Below are 13,290 nucleotides of genomic sequence, written 5' to 3' on the forward strand. Positions count from 1 at the left end.
TATTTAAAGACCATCTAGCACAGCATTAGAATTAGATTGTATCCACTAAATTAGGTGGCAAGCCACGAACGTTTACTGGTACGAGTTTGTTCTCCAGCACTATATTGAATTTGTCTTTCAGTGTTTTCTCAACCTCTTCATCTGTAAGAGTTGTGATCTGCACCAGGTCCATGTCCTCCATGTAGTTATACTTCATCTCAGTGAAGGTCCATCCAACTAAGGCATAAAGCCCTTCAGTGGTTTGGAGAGTGCAGATCGACTTCTTCCTAAGTATGTTATCTGGAGACACTTGTAGGTATGCATTTAGCTCCTGGAAGTCATTTATATGTCGTGGCTTGAGAGTGAATGTATATATTTTTCTGATATTCCCCAGTTCTGGAGTATCAGTGAAAGGGACACTTTGCTGCTCGGGAATATAATGCTTCCTTTTCACTTTCTCAAAGTACCAGGTGCCGTTGTCTTCCATGAAGCGGAAGATGCCAGGGGTCTGGGCTTGATCCTTCCCAGAAATCAACATCAATGGCTGCCACGCCTGGTAGGCACCGCCAAAAGCCGCATCTACTATGTAGGAATTTCCCTTGATCACCACCTTCAGTAGGATATGATTTATCTCAGAAGTGTATGTCTTCGTGGCAGGTTCATAACTGTTTCCTCCAAGAATACAGATGTCATACCCTAATTCTTGCAAGGCCCAAAACAGAAGGTAGTTGCTTTCCAGGCACCATCCACCACGTTTCTTTCTCACAATCTTATTGTAAATAGATTGTAAATCCAGTTCGATGGTCTCCCCACAATGCATGCTGAGGTTTTCAAAAGGAATTGCCTGGATGTGATGCTGGAAGATGACTGTTAAGGTTTGCAAGTCTGCATCCTGATGGGACTCATGGTAAGAAATTCTTGCTAAATACTCTTGAATGTTCATTTTGCCTGTGTGAGCAGAAAAATAGCCAGTTACTGTTGTGCGGCTCTCAAGGGGTTTACTCCTATTTCTGTAGCACAGATTAACCAGCCTGCAAATGTAGCCTAGGCCATTTCATTGAGGATTTGAAAGAAACCTGTGCCCTTGATAGGAGATGAATGCAGGCTAGACCTGCCTGTGTCATCTCTATTTCTTAAAAAAGAGACGAGGATAGGAGCAAGTGACAGTAATGCTTTCTCTCTCTCAGATGTTGCCTTCAAGCCAGGTGGATGTCTTTCCTATGGGAAGACACGGCACGTGGCACAACAGAGTCTCTGTCCCTGGATGAGGGTCCCACATGACAAAAAATTTATAAAACTGACAAACAGGTTTGCAGAAAAGCTGCTACACCATACCGGCATAAAATTCAAAGCAATTTCTTACTGTTTCTTTTACCGTAACAGGTAAGCAATTCTTTATTTATCCCACAGGTAATTTAACTGGAAGGTTTTACATTCGTGGCTTTAGTTAACTGGGATTAACATCTCAGTGTGCCACCATTTTAGACAAGCATCTACGTGAAGTAGATTGTTGTTTTCTTAATCACTTTAGTTTCCCTGTGGAGTTCAGAGAGAGCTTTGACCCTGGCTGTTAAAAGGAAGGAACTTAATTTTTCTAACCTAAGGGTCAGAGAAATTGATAATTACTAAGGATACATTCACGGCATATTCAGCGGCTTTTGGTTTCTTTTACCATCTTTTACAAAACAAAGGCCTTAGTGTCAGCTCAGATTATTGGATCTATTTTGTGTGTTCATGTCTCTGATCCCTTTTCCTTTCATTAGCTGAAAGAGACCACCATTGGTACTGGCTGTGTGGCCAAGATGCAAAAGGTTCCCTGTAACACTTCTAATCCACTGACTCATCTGGTATCTGCAAGGATTTCTTTCTCCTTTAATTTAGATTTAATTTGGCTTTTTTCCATGCAAGGGTGTTTGTTTTCCAGAACAATTCACAATCTGCTAAGGACTGTATTAATTTCCAAAAGGTCTCAGGATTTCTTGCTCCTTGAAATCAGTCACACGTTCCCTGGGAGGATTTTCCAAAAATAATTTGTTGTAGATGAGATGGGAGAGATTACCTTCCCGTGACTATTCTCAGCTTTGGTCCAACTGCTGCCCTAGGAGCAACCAGCAGTTTGACCCAATATCCATGCCAGCACTCAAGTGAATGCTGGGAGCTTTTGAAAATCCCACCTAAAATATGTAGGTGGAAATAGCCCCACCCCAGCAGGTGAGCACATCAGATGACCCAATCTCTAGACTTTAACCCCAATTTTGATGCCAGCAGCACAACTCACTTGACTTAGTTGTGTTGCTCCTGATCTGCACTGGTACCAGGATTCAGACTGGCTGATGCAAAAACACAGGAAAATGTAATAAAATAGAAGACTATCCCAATAAGGGAATAAGAAATAAACATTTTCACTTCAAAAGGACCCAAAGAGGCTACATGAAAAAACAGTAATGTGTCTTTGATACTGCATTTTATGGGTTTTTTTTCCATCCCTTTTTTAGGACAAGGGCACTCATCTCTGGCAGGATCTCCTTGGAAACGCTGGTTGTAGAAAGCCATTCCCTCCCCAATAGACAGCACACGTGTACACTGGCAAGCTCATCCTGTGGTCCTCTGCCTCATTTTTCTTTCTATTCCCACTTTTAGCCATTTTGCATAGCCAGATAGAAGCAGCACCTTTTCCCTGTGACAGTGTCAAGCTGAACCTCTGTGACCAGGAGAGGCCCAAGCAAGTCCATTAATTAGCCTGGAGGATCTGATATGCTTGAAATTTGCTTTCAGGAAAAAAACCAATCATTCCCTGCTCTGGGTCAGCAGCAGAAGACCTGATGCCCTCCGTATAACCTGTCTCCTGGGTCTGGGTGTCCCCATCGCCCCGGCGAGACTGCAGCATATACCCAGCTCCCCTCTTCCAGCCATGAGCAACCTCCCCATCGAGAGCTTCCATGGGATGCTGGCAAGGAGGCTTCAGGAAAACATGTTTTTTGGAAATTCGCAGCCCGTGCCTCAGTTTCCCTAGCTCTGCGTTCTCTGCCTTCATCAATTTAAAGTCTGTATAGTAAAGACAGCCTTGTGGTGGCTGACAAAACGGGCTCTTATCTCAATGAATACTTAGAGAGGTTTAAGTATAATAAAGCTGTGGTACAAAATCATTGGCCTTAGGGAGCGTTTATGTAAACTGGTGTTTACTCCCTCGCCTTCCCAGAGGCAGCTTTGCTTCTTGACACAACCATTCCCACCATGCTAGCAACAGGGCTGCAGCAGCAAGCAAGCCCTCACCCCAGGGGACAGTTTGCATTCTAAAACTGAGTTGCCAAGTATCTCAAGCCTCAGTCGGGATCTCAGCCTTGTTTACTTTTGCTCCTGCGGCAGCCGAGCTTCATTCAGCATTCGTGCAGCTTGGTGGGTAGTTGTCGTGGTTTAACCCCAGCCAGCAACTAGGCACCACACAGCTGCTCACTCACTTCCCCCTCACCCAGTGGGATGGGGGATAGAATTGGAAGAGAAAAGGTAAAACTCATGGGTTGAGGTCAGAACAGTTTAGTAGAACAGAAAGGAAGAAGTTAATAATGATAGTAATAACAATAATAAAATGTCAATAATAATAAAAGGATTGGAATATACAAAACAAGTGATGCACAATGCAATTGCTCACCACTCACCGACCGATGCCCAGTTAGCTCCCGAGCAGCGATCCCCCCAGACCAACTCTCCCGCAATAATATACCGGGCATGACGTCACATGATCTGCAATACCCCTTTGGCCAGTTTGGGTCAGCTGCCCTGGCTGTGTCCCCTCCCAGCTTCTTGTGCCCCTCCAGCTCTTGCTGGCTGGGCATGAGAAGCTGAAAAATCCTTGACTTGGTATAAACACTACTTGGCAACAACTGAAAACATCAGTCTGTTGTCAACATTCTTCTCATACTGAATCCAAGACATAACAGTATACCAGCTACTAGAAAGAAGATTAACTCTATCCCAGCTGAAACGAGGACAGTAGTGAAATTCAGACGTTGGTTCTGCCTGTCTGCAAGCATCCCTGGGGATCACTGTGTCCTTTCGTAACTAGGCTGAATGTTAGGAACCGTTCTTCTCTGCTAAAATTCGTGAGAGGCTTCCAAGGTTGGATCCTCTTGCACGTGCCTACACCATTTGTTTGATTTTAAGCTACACTGCGAGTCAGTAGCTGGAGTTTTCATACACTCTGGCTCAGCATAAAAGGGTTAGTTTAAATCTCGAGCGCTTGATCTTTGTACTTGGACAACGTCCTTGCAATGCAACCTGTGCTGTTGGCCCCAGGGTCGCTGTAATTTATACTTTGCTAATATGCCTGCAGTGCTAAGCACATGGTATGTGGACCCACAGGGGTGGGCTTTTCCAAATAGTCTGACCCGCAGCTGCAGGATGAATTTAAAGGTCAGACACTTGGGTGCTTGCTTACCTCTCAGCCAGCGAGCTCAGGCTTTCCGCCCTAGTTTGCTCCGAAGTTCCCAGCAAGCGTTGTACTGGGAACTGCTGCTCTTAAAGGTCCAGGCTGCCTTTACTGCCTGGCAGGGACAGCGTTATCCTCCAGCAGAACAGGAAAAGAGGGGAGAGAATTTCTTCTTTTATAATATTTTATATTCTGATGGTTTTATTTGTTTATTTGTACTGACATATGCGTAGAAAGCCCTGTCACGCAGTTCATTGTGTTAGGTGCTGTACAGAGAGCCTGAAAGAGATCCAGTCCTCAAATTTCTTACCATATTGAGTAGATTTTAACCTCCTGCGTTACTGATTAGAACTGAACCCCTCCAGGAGTGCAAAGGAGAAATACAATACGGGTATCTCAAGCAACTTTTGTAAGTGGTTATAACCCCATCCTCAACCCCACAGGTCACCCAGGTGCTTCAGTCTCTGGGGCGCCTTCACGGCTGCACCCATGCTGAAGCAGCAAAGCAATAGTGCAAATTTTGATACAGATTTTACGTTCTTGACACTCGTGTGGCCTGGATCCCTGTAGGAAGTGACTTATGGTAGATAGTAATCGAAGCCAAGAAGCCACTGATTTATTGGTGGGGGATGACAACTGTTGAATGAATCACACCGCACTGAGCTATTCTTTGTGGCTGATACCAGACCCCCAAAGCAACAAGGTCAGATTTGCCAAGTCATTTAGCTGTTTAAATCCCCTTAGGTTCAAAGAGAAGCCCTGTCCTTTGGCAGTGAGTTTGCTCCTCCCAGAGAGCGCTGCGCTCCCCGAGCCTGCTATGCCTTTAAGGATTTGCCTCCAAAGTTAGTGATAAGGAAAAAGCAAACTAGTGCAAGCTGAGATGAAGAGACTTTTTTTTTTTTTTTTTTCCCCTTCCAACAGAGAGCTTCATTCGATTGCTCAGCAATAAAATCTGCTTTCGTGGGTGGGCTGAGCGGGAGGTCCAGAAGCGCTGAGCTGTGCCACAAAGCGGGCAGCAGCCAGAGCGGTGGACGGGGCACACGCTCGAGGAGATGAGTCAGCTGAAAGGAAAGTGGTTTTTCCTATTATTGTTTGCCCTTCACATGCTGAATCTGGGGGGCAATGGACATAACACCCTAGTCCTTCCCCTGAGCCTATGAAACAGCCCAAAGCACAACATCCAGGCTCAGGGAGAGGAACGGGCGCAGACTTTTCTAGGTGTTTCCCGTGTCTGTTCCCACAAATGATGGAGCTTCTTGGCTCTGCATGGACCTTGTCCTGCCCCACACCTCCGCGAGACCTGGCTGGGCTTTTACCTCCATCCCGATGCTTTGCCCCAGCTGCCAGGCTGCCGCAAGGATAAAGCCACCGAGTTTTGCTCCTTTAGCTCTTCCGCTAACGCGGGGAACAAAGAAGGATACAGCTTGCAAACGAGCCAGATCCTGGGCCAGTTTCTTCTGACAATCTGTGTTGCAAGCTGCTGGTCCATGCTGGAAGAAGCCCCTTTTCTTTCTGCAGTCCACTACAGGGTCAGTGATTAACATTTCATTTCCCTATGGGATGGGGGAGCCTCATGCGCTAAAAGGGACTATTACACACATGCAGCCAAGCGCATATGGGTGCATTTGACTCTGGGAAGATGGGCATTTGGGGAACTCAGTGTCTTTATGAAATACGTTGTGAATGTGCAGAATAGCTTTTATTAACTATAAACTGCTAGTTACAGAAAGCTGCACATATCACGTAACAAATAAAAAGGGGTCAGTGAGTTACTATATTTTTAAAAGCCTTAGCTGCAAAATACTAGCACATACAAATAATCAAGACAACCGCAGTGATTAATGAAATGTTTTACTTTGGGGATACACGTTGTAATTGGGGGGGGAAAAAAACCAGCTGAATAGTTTTACTTCACAATTCTTGATTTTTTTATTTAATTGTTATTCACTTATATAATTTACTTAATTGTGAGTGCATAGTTGTAATGCTTCCAAGATTTGTACATAAAGGAACATGAAGCATCTTCTCAGAGGGCAAAGTGATCACATTTGAGTAATTTCTCATACTAAGGATCTTAGCCTTTAGGTATCTGATTAAGATTCATCGTTTCTCCTTATATCAATATAATTAGTATCACTGCAAACACATCCTCAGTAGAACAGAAATGTTTCAGAAAAATGATTCTGCGCATGTATTTGAGTTCAGCCACAATAATTAATGTGCAATAACACTCAGAGTAGAGTCTTACGAGAGGAGCACGTATTCCCAGCAGTCTGCTGCCGGGTGGTAGCAAACAAAATGCACGGGAGATGCTTTCAGTTCAAAGAAATCCTGCTTTTTGATTATGGCACTGAGAGAACAGGAGTCATGTAAACTCTGGACCAAGACAGAATTGTCCACTAATATTTCTCATCATCAGTTTTAGGCCATAAATAGCCCATCCATAAATATTCTCATGGTGTAGCACAGGCATGGAACTGTCTGACTGTCGCACGGGAGGGTGTTATGAATGCAAGAGCAAAAAGGACAGGCTTATGGCTTAACTGGAGCAAACTCAGCAATGGATGTCTTTGTTTTTCTGGCTATTAAAGTCCAAAAATAATATGGAATTCATTTAAGAGGTGGGTACGATTTTCCCCAGGTGGCAGCACAAAGTAATAAAGAGACATACAGCTCCATCGCTCTACCCTGCTACTCTGGGTGTATTTAGAAAAGCTTTTAAGAGACGAAAGGAGTAGGGAATGGGCAGAGTCTGCTTCCAGCTAAGCACAAAGAGAAGGGTAGTGATTTGATTGAGCTAGGAAGAAATTATTTGTACCCAAACCAAAGAGAGATGCAGGAGCAGTTGTGAAAATCAATTTCTTTTTCCAGATTCATACTAATATGTTCTGCCTTACACTGGTATAGATGGCAAGAGAAAGCTTAACCTTTAGGCGTTTGTCAGAAATAGGGGGAAGGATTGCATGTAATGCCACTGGATTGAATTATACATAATTCAGGCAAAGAGTTCAGATGGATGCGGCCTGCTTCTATTGATGGGTACAAGTTTGTTGTCTAGTGTTAGACTGAATTTCTCTTTCAGTGTTTTCTCTATTTCTTCATCTGCAAGGATTCTGATTTCCACCAGATCCATATTATCCTTATAATTGTACTTCATCTCGGTGAATTTCCACCCCACCAGAGCCCGGATGCCGTCGGTGGTCTGCAGGCTGCAGATAGACTTGGACACGAAGAGCGAGGCCTCCTTTGTCTGCAGACGCGTGTTGCAGGCTCGGAACTCTTCGATGTCTCGTGGCTGAAGGGTAAAGAGATAAACTGGACGGCAGCCTTCTTCTTCCAAGTTATGGGAAGCGGAGACGCGTTGGTCAGGAGTGTACTGCTTCCTTTTCACCTTCTCGAGGTACCAGACCCCGCTCTTCTCCAGGAAGCGAAAGACCCCGGGAGCCTGCGGCTGGTCTGTCCCAGAAATCAGCTCCATCGGCTGCCACATCTGGTAGGCCATCCCAAAGGCGCCATCCACGATGTAGGATTTGTCGCCAAGCACCACTTTCAGCAGCAGATGATCCATTTCGGGTGCATACACGTCATACTCCGGGACATAAACTTTTGCTCCCAGAAGGGTGACATCGTAGCCAACAGTTTTCAGGGCCCAAGATAAAAGTTGGTTGTTTTCCATACACCAGCCCCCGCGTTTCTTCCTCACTATCTTGTCGTAAGCCGCTTCCAGGTCTAGCTCAACGCATTCCCCGCAGTGGATGCTGAGATTTTCGAAAGGGACTGCTCGGATGTGGTGCTGCAATATATCCGTCAAGGTAGCCAGGTCCAGCTTATCATAGGAGCCCTGGTAAGAAGTTCTGGCAAAATATTCCTTGATGTCCATGCCGCCTCTGAGAGAAGGGTGGAAAAAAATAATAGATTGTGTAAGAAGTGACGGAAGGATCTTCCCCATCCCTTATAACAGGGTGCTCATCAGTATGGGCAGCCTGCTCAGAAGAGGAGCAGGATTTGACTAACAGCCCTACCAAAGGCAGCTGAGCGTGAGTATTAGCACCAAGGGAAGCCAATGGGACACTGCTGATGAGCACAAATGTTATTTTTAATTGTTTCTTTACAGCTGTGATGAGAGGCTCCAGCCGTGCTAAGCACATTTCAGTAGAGAGCTCCTGCCCGGCAAAGCTACAAATCTCCATAGGAAGGAAGAAAAACAGTACCAGCGCTGTTTCCCTGTTAGAAATTATAGGAACTGAGACTCTCCAGATCTGAACCACATTACTTGCGGTTTGACTCAGCAAAGCGGAAGCAGAAAACAAACCTCCCACTCTTGCGGAGCAATCCAGAGCCTCCTCTGAAACCAAATCTGAAATAAATATGCCCTGCCGTGGTATTTCCTCTATTATTTAGGCAGCCTGGCACGAGCTGGCCTCACCTGCTCCTGCTCTCCATGCTGGCGGTAGCAGATGTGACCTGGAGCGCAGAAAGATTTTTTTTTTAGGGCAGAAAAGGCCGTGGGAGATTTTTTGCTGCAGCTGCTGTGAGCCGCCTCCCAGCAGCACAGCTTAGCTTTCCAGCTCTGCTGATCACAGCCCTACGCCAGCAGCAGGAGAAAACTAAAGTTTGGGCCAAAACTACAAGTTTCAGGAGATTTCACATTTTCTGGCATCATTTTGGGGGATGCATTTGCTTCTTCAACTCAGTCTCCCCAGCAGCGGGTGCCTGCCCGTGAGTAAGGGACCAGGCATCACCCCCCGTCCACGGCAGAAGGGCTCAGCCGGAGGCTGTGTTTCACAAACACGGGGGTGGAAAGCAGCTCGAGCCCTTGCAGCCCTTGATGGTAAGGAAACAAGAAAGGGATTTTGATGTAGCCAAGTACTTTTGTTATTCCTGCGCAGGCACTGCGGAATTTCAGACATCTCTGAGTATGGAGCAATGTTGCTCAGATTACTGACCCGAGAGGTCCCAAAATGTTCTCAAGTTCCTGTATACAATTCTTAAGGTAAAATCATAAGAAAAGTCCTAACTGTTCCTACAGGGTTAAATTCTCAATTTGATGAAATTGTATGGGAACTTTGGAAAGATACTTTCAGCATATAAACAAAGGAATGAAAATGAAAAATTTCCATCTGGCACAATATCGTGGCAGAAGCAGAGGGTGACCCAGTGTCGTGGTTTAACCCCAGCTGGTAACTAAGCACCACGCAGCCGCTCTATCACTCCCCCTCCTCAGCTGGACATGGGAGAGAAAATATAACAAAAGGCTTGTGGGTCGAGATAAGGACAGGGAGAGATCACTCAACCAATTACATCACGGGCAAAACAGACTCGACTTGGGGAAAATTAACTTACTTTATTACCAATCAGACCAGAGTAGGGTAGTGAGAAATAAAACCAAATCTTAAAACACCTTCCCTCCACCCCTCCCTTCTTATCAGGTTCAACTTTACTCCCGATTTTCTCTCCCTCTTCCACCCCAGTGGCGCAGGGGGACGGGGAATGGGGGTTACGGTCAGTTCATCACACGTTGTCTCTGCCGCTCCTTCCTCCTCAGGGGCAGGACTCCTCACTCTTCCCCTGCTCCAGCGTGGGGTCCCTCCCGTGGGAGACAGTCCTCCACCAACTTCTCCAGCGTGAGTCCTTTCTGCGAGCTGCAGTCATTCAGGAACAGACTGCTCCAGCACGGGCTTTCCCGTGGAGTCACGGCCGTCTTTGGGGGCATCCAACTGCTCCGGCGTGGGTCCCTTCCACGGGGTGCAGTCCTTCAGGAGCACACTGCTCCAGCGTGGGTCCTCCGTGGGGTCACAAGTCCTGCCAGAAAACCTGCTCCAGCGCGGGCTCCTCTCTCCATGGGGCTGCAGGTCCTGCCAAGAGCCAGCTCCAGCGTGGGCTTCCCACGGGGTCACAGCCTCCTTCGGGCACCCACCCGCTCCACTGTGGGGTCCTCCCCGGGCTGCAGGTGGAGATCTGCTCCACCGTGGACCTCCATGGTCTGCAGGGAAATCTCTGCTCCGGCGCCTGGAGCACCTTCTCCCCCTCCTTCTTCACCGACCTGGGGGTCTGCAAAGTTGTTTCTCTTACATCTTCTCACTCCTCTCTCTGGCTGCAGTTTCTGTGCCCCAGCAACTTTTTTTCCATCTTAAATCTGTTCTTCCAGAAGCGCTACCACCGTCACTGATGGGCTCAGCCTTGGCCAGCGGTGGGTCCGTCTTGGAGCCGGCTGGCATTGGCTCTGTCGGATATAGGGGAAGCTTCTAGCAGTTTCTTGTAGAAGCCATCCCTGTAGCCCCCTCCACCCAAAAAAAAACACCCAACCTTGCCACGCAAGCCCAATACACCCGGTTTTGACTACCCACATTTCCTAGGTTAGAAGCGTAACAGAAATCTGTAACTATTGCATTATGGCCACTGCCACATCTCTGACATCTAACAAGCAGGCCTGAATGATCTACCATCAGGTTAAGAGCATCAGATGATTATTTGGGAGATTCTATTTGTTCAGCTTTTGGCTCATTCCCAAACTTTTCCCCAAAGCCCCAGAACTACAACTCTATTCATTTTTGAAAACTTGGCAGAAACATAGTTCTTGCCGTGTGAACTTTAAGCCGGCGTCACCAGCTGTTTTTCCCTTTCTTTCTCCCTTTCTTTCACTTTATCACAGCAGGCAAAACACTTACAGTAACTTTTACTTAAAGGGAAAACCTTGGTGTGGGGTTTTCCTGTCTGTCTGTCCATCTCTTGTGGGAGTTTATAAGGCTCTTTCAAGTGTGGTATCTGAAATAAGTCAGACAGCACGAATGCCCCATCTGCTCGAGACTGCTGAGTAAATAAACCAGTGTATCTATTACACCGAGCAGCTGAGCATTCATTCCCCGCTCTGTCATTACACCATTTTTTTGCCGTGTTTTGTGTTCAAAGACATTTAACTTCCTGGTTAGGGTGCGCTCCGCCACCAAGATTCAGGGTTTAAAAAAAGAAAGTCTTACCTGGAAAATCAGTTCAACCACTAGTGTATCTCGGCGTCTTAGGGGGGGTGGGTTTAGGCTAAAGCCAGTGGTGTGGCTGGCTGGCTCTCCTTCACCTAGCGCAGACAGGGCTTGAGGGCTGCTCTCCAGCTCCTTTTCAGGGGAACGTCTTTTCTCTTGACTTGCTTTCACCCGCGTCTGTCAGATTGCAAAAGCTGGAAGAAAAAAAAAAAACACAAATAAACCAGAAGGGTGGAGCACGAGAGCTGCAGTGAGCAAGCAAAACCAACAGTACTGATTCAACACGCATGCAAAACCTAGTCGTTATTAGAGCAGAGTCTGCTTCTCATTTGCATTTGTTTCATGCTTTTTGCAATGGCTAGCTTGGGCTCTGACAAAAAGGGTATTTTTTTGTTTCAGTAGCTAGCTGAATGCACTTGGGTATATATATATTTATTTTTCCTAGGTATTAGGTAAGTATTTGTTTGGAAATGTGTGGAAGAAGTCTTGCATGCATTCAATCTGAGAAGGTTTTTGCACTGTTTCTGGAAAGTACCAAGATTTCGGCACAGTTATTTGCACCTGCAACCCCTTGCCACAATCAGCGCACACAAGAACTTCAGTGCTGCCTTTGCTTAATTTGCTCTCTCTGATTTACGTGCTTTTTTTTAATTGCAGTAAATTTCATAGAATGTAAGAAAGCACTGGGACAGCAGTGTGTCTTCTTTGGTCTTTGCCCACAGGTAGCACCTGAGGATGTTTTGGTGGTGAAGATGCTATTGGCAAAGTCGTGACTATGGACTGCTAACACATAGGGAGCTCCATCCTTCCAGTGTATTTCATACTGCTTTTGTATATACAAATTTTGCTTGCATTTTGCCAAGCTAAGTCTTATTAATTCTCTCATATATACAGCTGGATTCTTTCCTGCTTGTTCCCCAAGAGTAGTTCCAGTCCTTCACATTTAGTGTCAACCGCAAGATTCATTCGAACACTGATTTATTGGAATAATTAGCAAAGACAATAAATCAGACCAGACAGAGATGTCTGTGGTAACCCATTACACAGCTCCACTCCCATATCAAAATTTGGCTCTTTATCATCCCATCAGTGGCCAGTGTTTGACCCCACAAGTGAGAACCGATGCCCAAGCCAAGAGGCACTGAAGGGAATGGATTACCTGTCCTCGTCAGGCTCCTCTGGGTAGACCCAATTTGGTACAAAGAGAAAGCTCATATTCCTGGGAGGATCTTGCTCTACATGGAATAATCCCTTCTCTTCCCACAGGGAAGCTGTGTTGTCTCTTTGACAAAGAGAAGCCAAAAGCTGAGCAGGCAGACCCACAGTCTTGGTGGGAACTGTACTGAAAAGAAGCCCAAGGACCCGTTGCTGTGCGATGTGTGAGCAGACCCAGCCCTGCTCCTTGCCCAGAGTCAACTGGAACCAGAGATGGTGCCAGAAGTGGACACTTGCCGTGCTCCCTGGGGCTAACATGTGAAGTGGTTGGGCATCTGTTTCAGCTAACTTTGGGGTCCCGTTAAAAGTGTTTTCTAACCAAGTAGGAGCAAAACCCATTTCTCCTGGTCCTTTGATACTCAGCTTTGCTCAACTCTTCTCCCTATAACGTAGCTCTGATATTGAACATTTTCTTCCCATGTCTTTCAAACTCTCATCCCAACTCACTATCCTATGCTGTCATTCCTGCATCACTCTCCTTTTTCTTCTCATCCTGCACATTTTCCTCCTCAAGCCATTAAAACCATGAGGTGTCATTCTGCCAAGGCGTGCCCAAGGCCATCAGAGGGCAAAGCTCACTCAATGTGCACTAAAGGTAAGAAAAGGCTGATCTTGACCCAGGAGCCTTGCCAGAGTCCGTTTGCATTTCAGCTTTGTGCCAGATCATTGAGGCTAATTTCAGGTTTGGTGGGG

At 46.2% G+C, this 13,290-nt stretch overlaps 2 protein-coding genes across 3 annotated transcripts; both read right to left on the reverse strand.

The window, feature by feature from the left end:
• Nucleotides 1-27: 27 nt before the first annotated feature.
• LOC104318015 (arylamine N-acetyltransferase, liver isozyme) lies at nucleotides 28-11,504 on the reverse strand. Of its 2 annotated transcripts, none has more exons than XM_069793370.1 (2): nucleotides 11,383-11,504; nucleotides 28-927 (listed from the first exon to the last, which is right to left on the reverse strand). In XM_069793370.1, the coding sequence occupies exon 2, from the start codon at nucleotides 920-922 to the stop codon at nucleotides 32-34; it is 891 nt and encodes a 296-aa protein (XP_069649471.1). In that variant the 5' UTR covers nucleotides 923-927; nucleotides 11,383-11,504; the 3' UTR covers nucleotides 28-31. The 2 variants fall into 2 exon arrangements, with proteins under 2 accessions (XP_069649471.1, XP_009917403.1); XM_009919101.2 differs by lacking the exon at nucleotides 11,383-11,504 and adding an exon at nucleotides 4,415-4,586.
• On the reverse strand, nucleotides 7,399-11,568 carry LOC104318014 (arylamine N-acetyltransferase, pineal gland isozyme NAT-3). Its single transcript, XM_009919100.2, has 2 exons — nucleotides 11,383-11,568; nucleotides 7,399-8,292 (listed from the first exon to the last, which is right to left on the reverse strand). The coding sequence occupies exon 2, from the start codon at nucleotides 8,283-8,285 to the stop codon at nucleotides 7,401-7,403; it is 885 nt and encodes a 294-aa protein (XP_009917402.2). The 5' UTR covers nucleotides 8,286-8,292; nucleotides 11,383-11,568; the 3' UTR covers nucleotides 7,399-7,400.
• Nucleotides 11,569-13,290: the final 1,722 nt, after the last annotated feature.

This window comes from Haliaeetus albicilla, chromosome 10 (genome assembly GCF_947461875.1).
Source record: "Haliaeetus albicilla chromosome 10, bHalAlb1.1, whole genome shotgun sequence".
NCBI classification, from domain to species: Eukaryota; Metazoa; Chordata; class Aves; order Accipitriformes; family Accipitridae; genus Haliaeetus; species Haliaeetus albicilla.

Coding starts and splice junctions, on each gene's coding strand:
- LOC104318015 (XM_069793370.1), bottom strand. CDS start 922: ATGAACATTCAAGAGTATTTAGCAAGAATTTCTTACCATGAGTCCCAT.
- LOC104318014 (XM_009919100.2), bottom strand. CDS start 8,285: ATGGACATCAAGGAATATTTTGCCAGAACTTCTTACCAGGGCTCCTAT.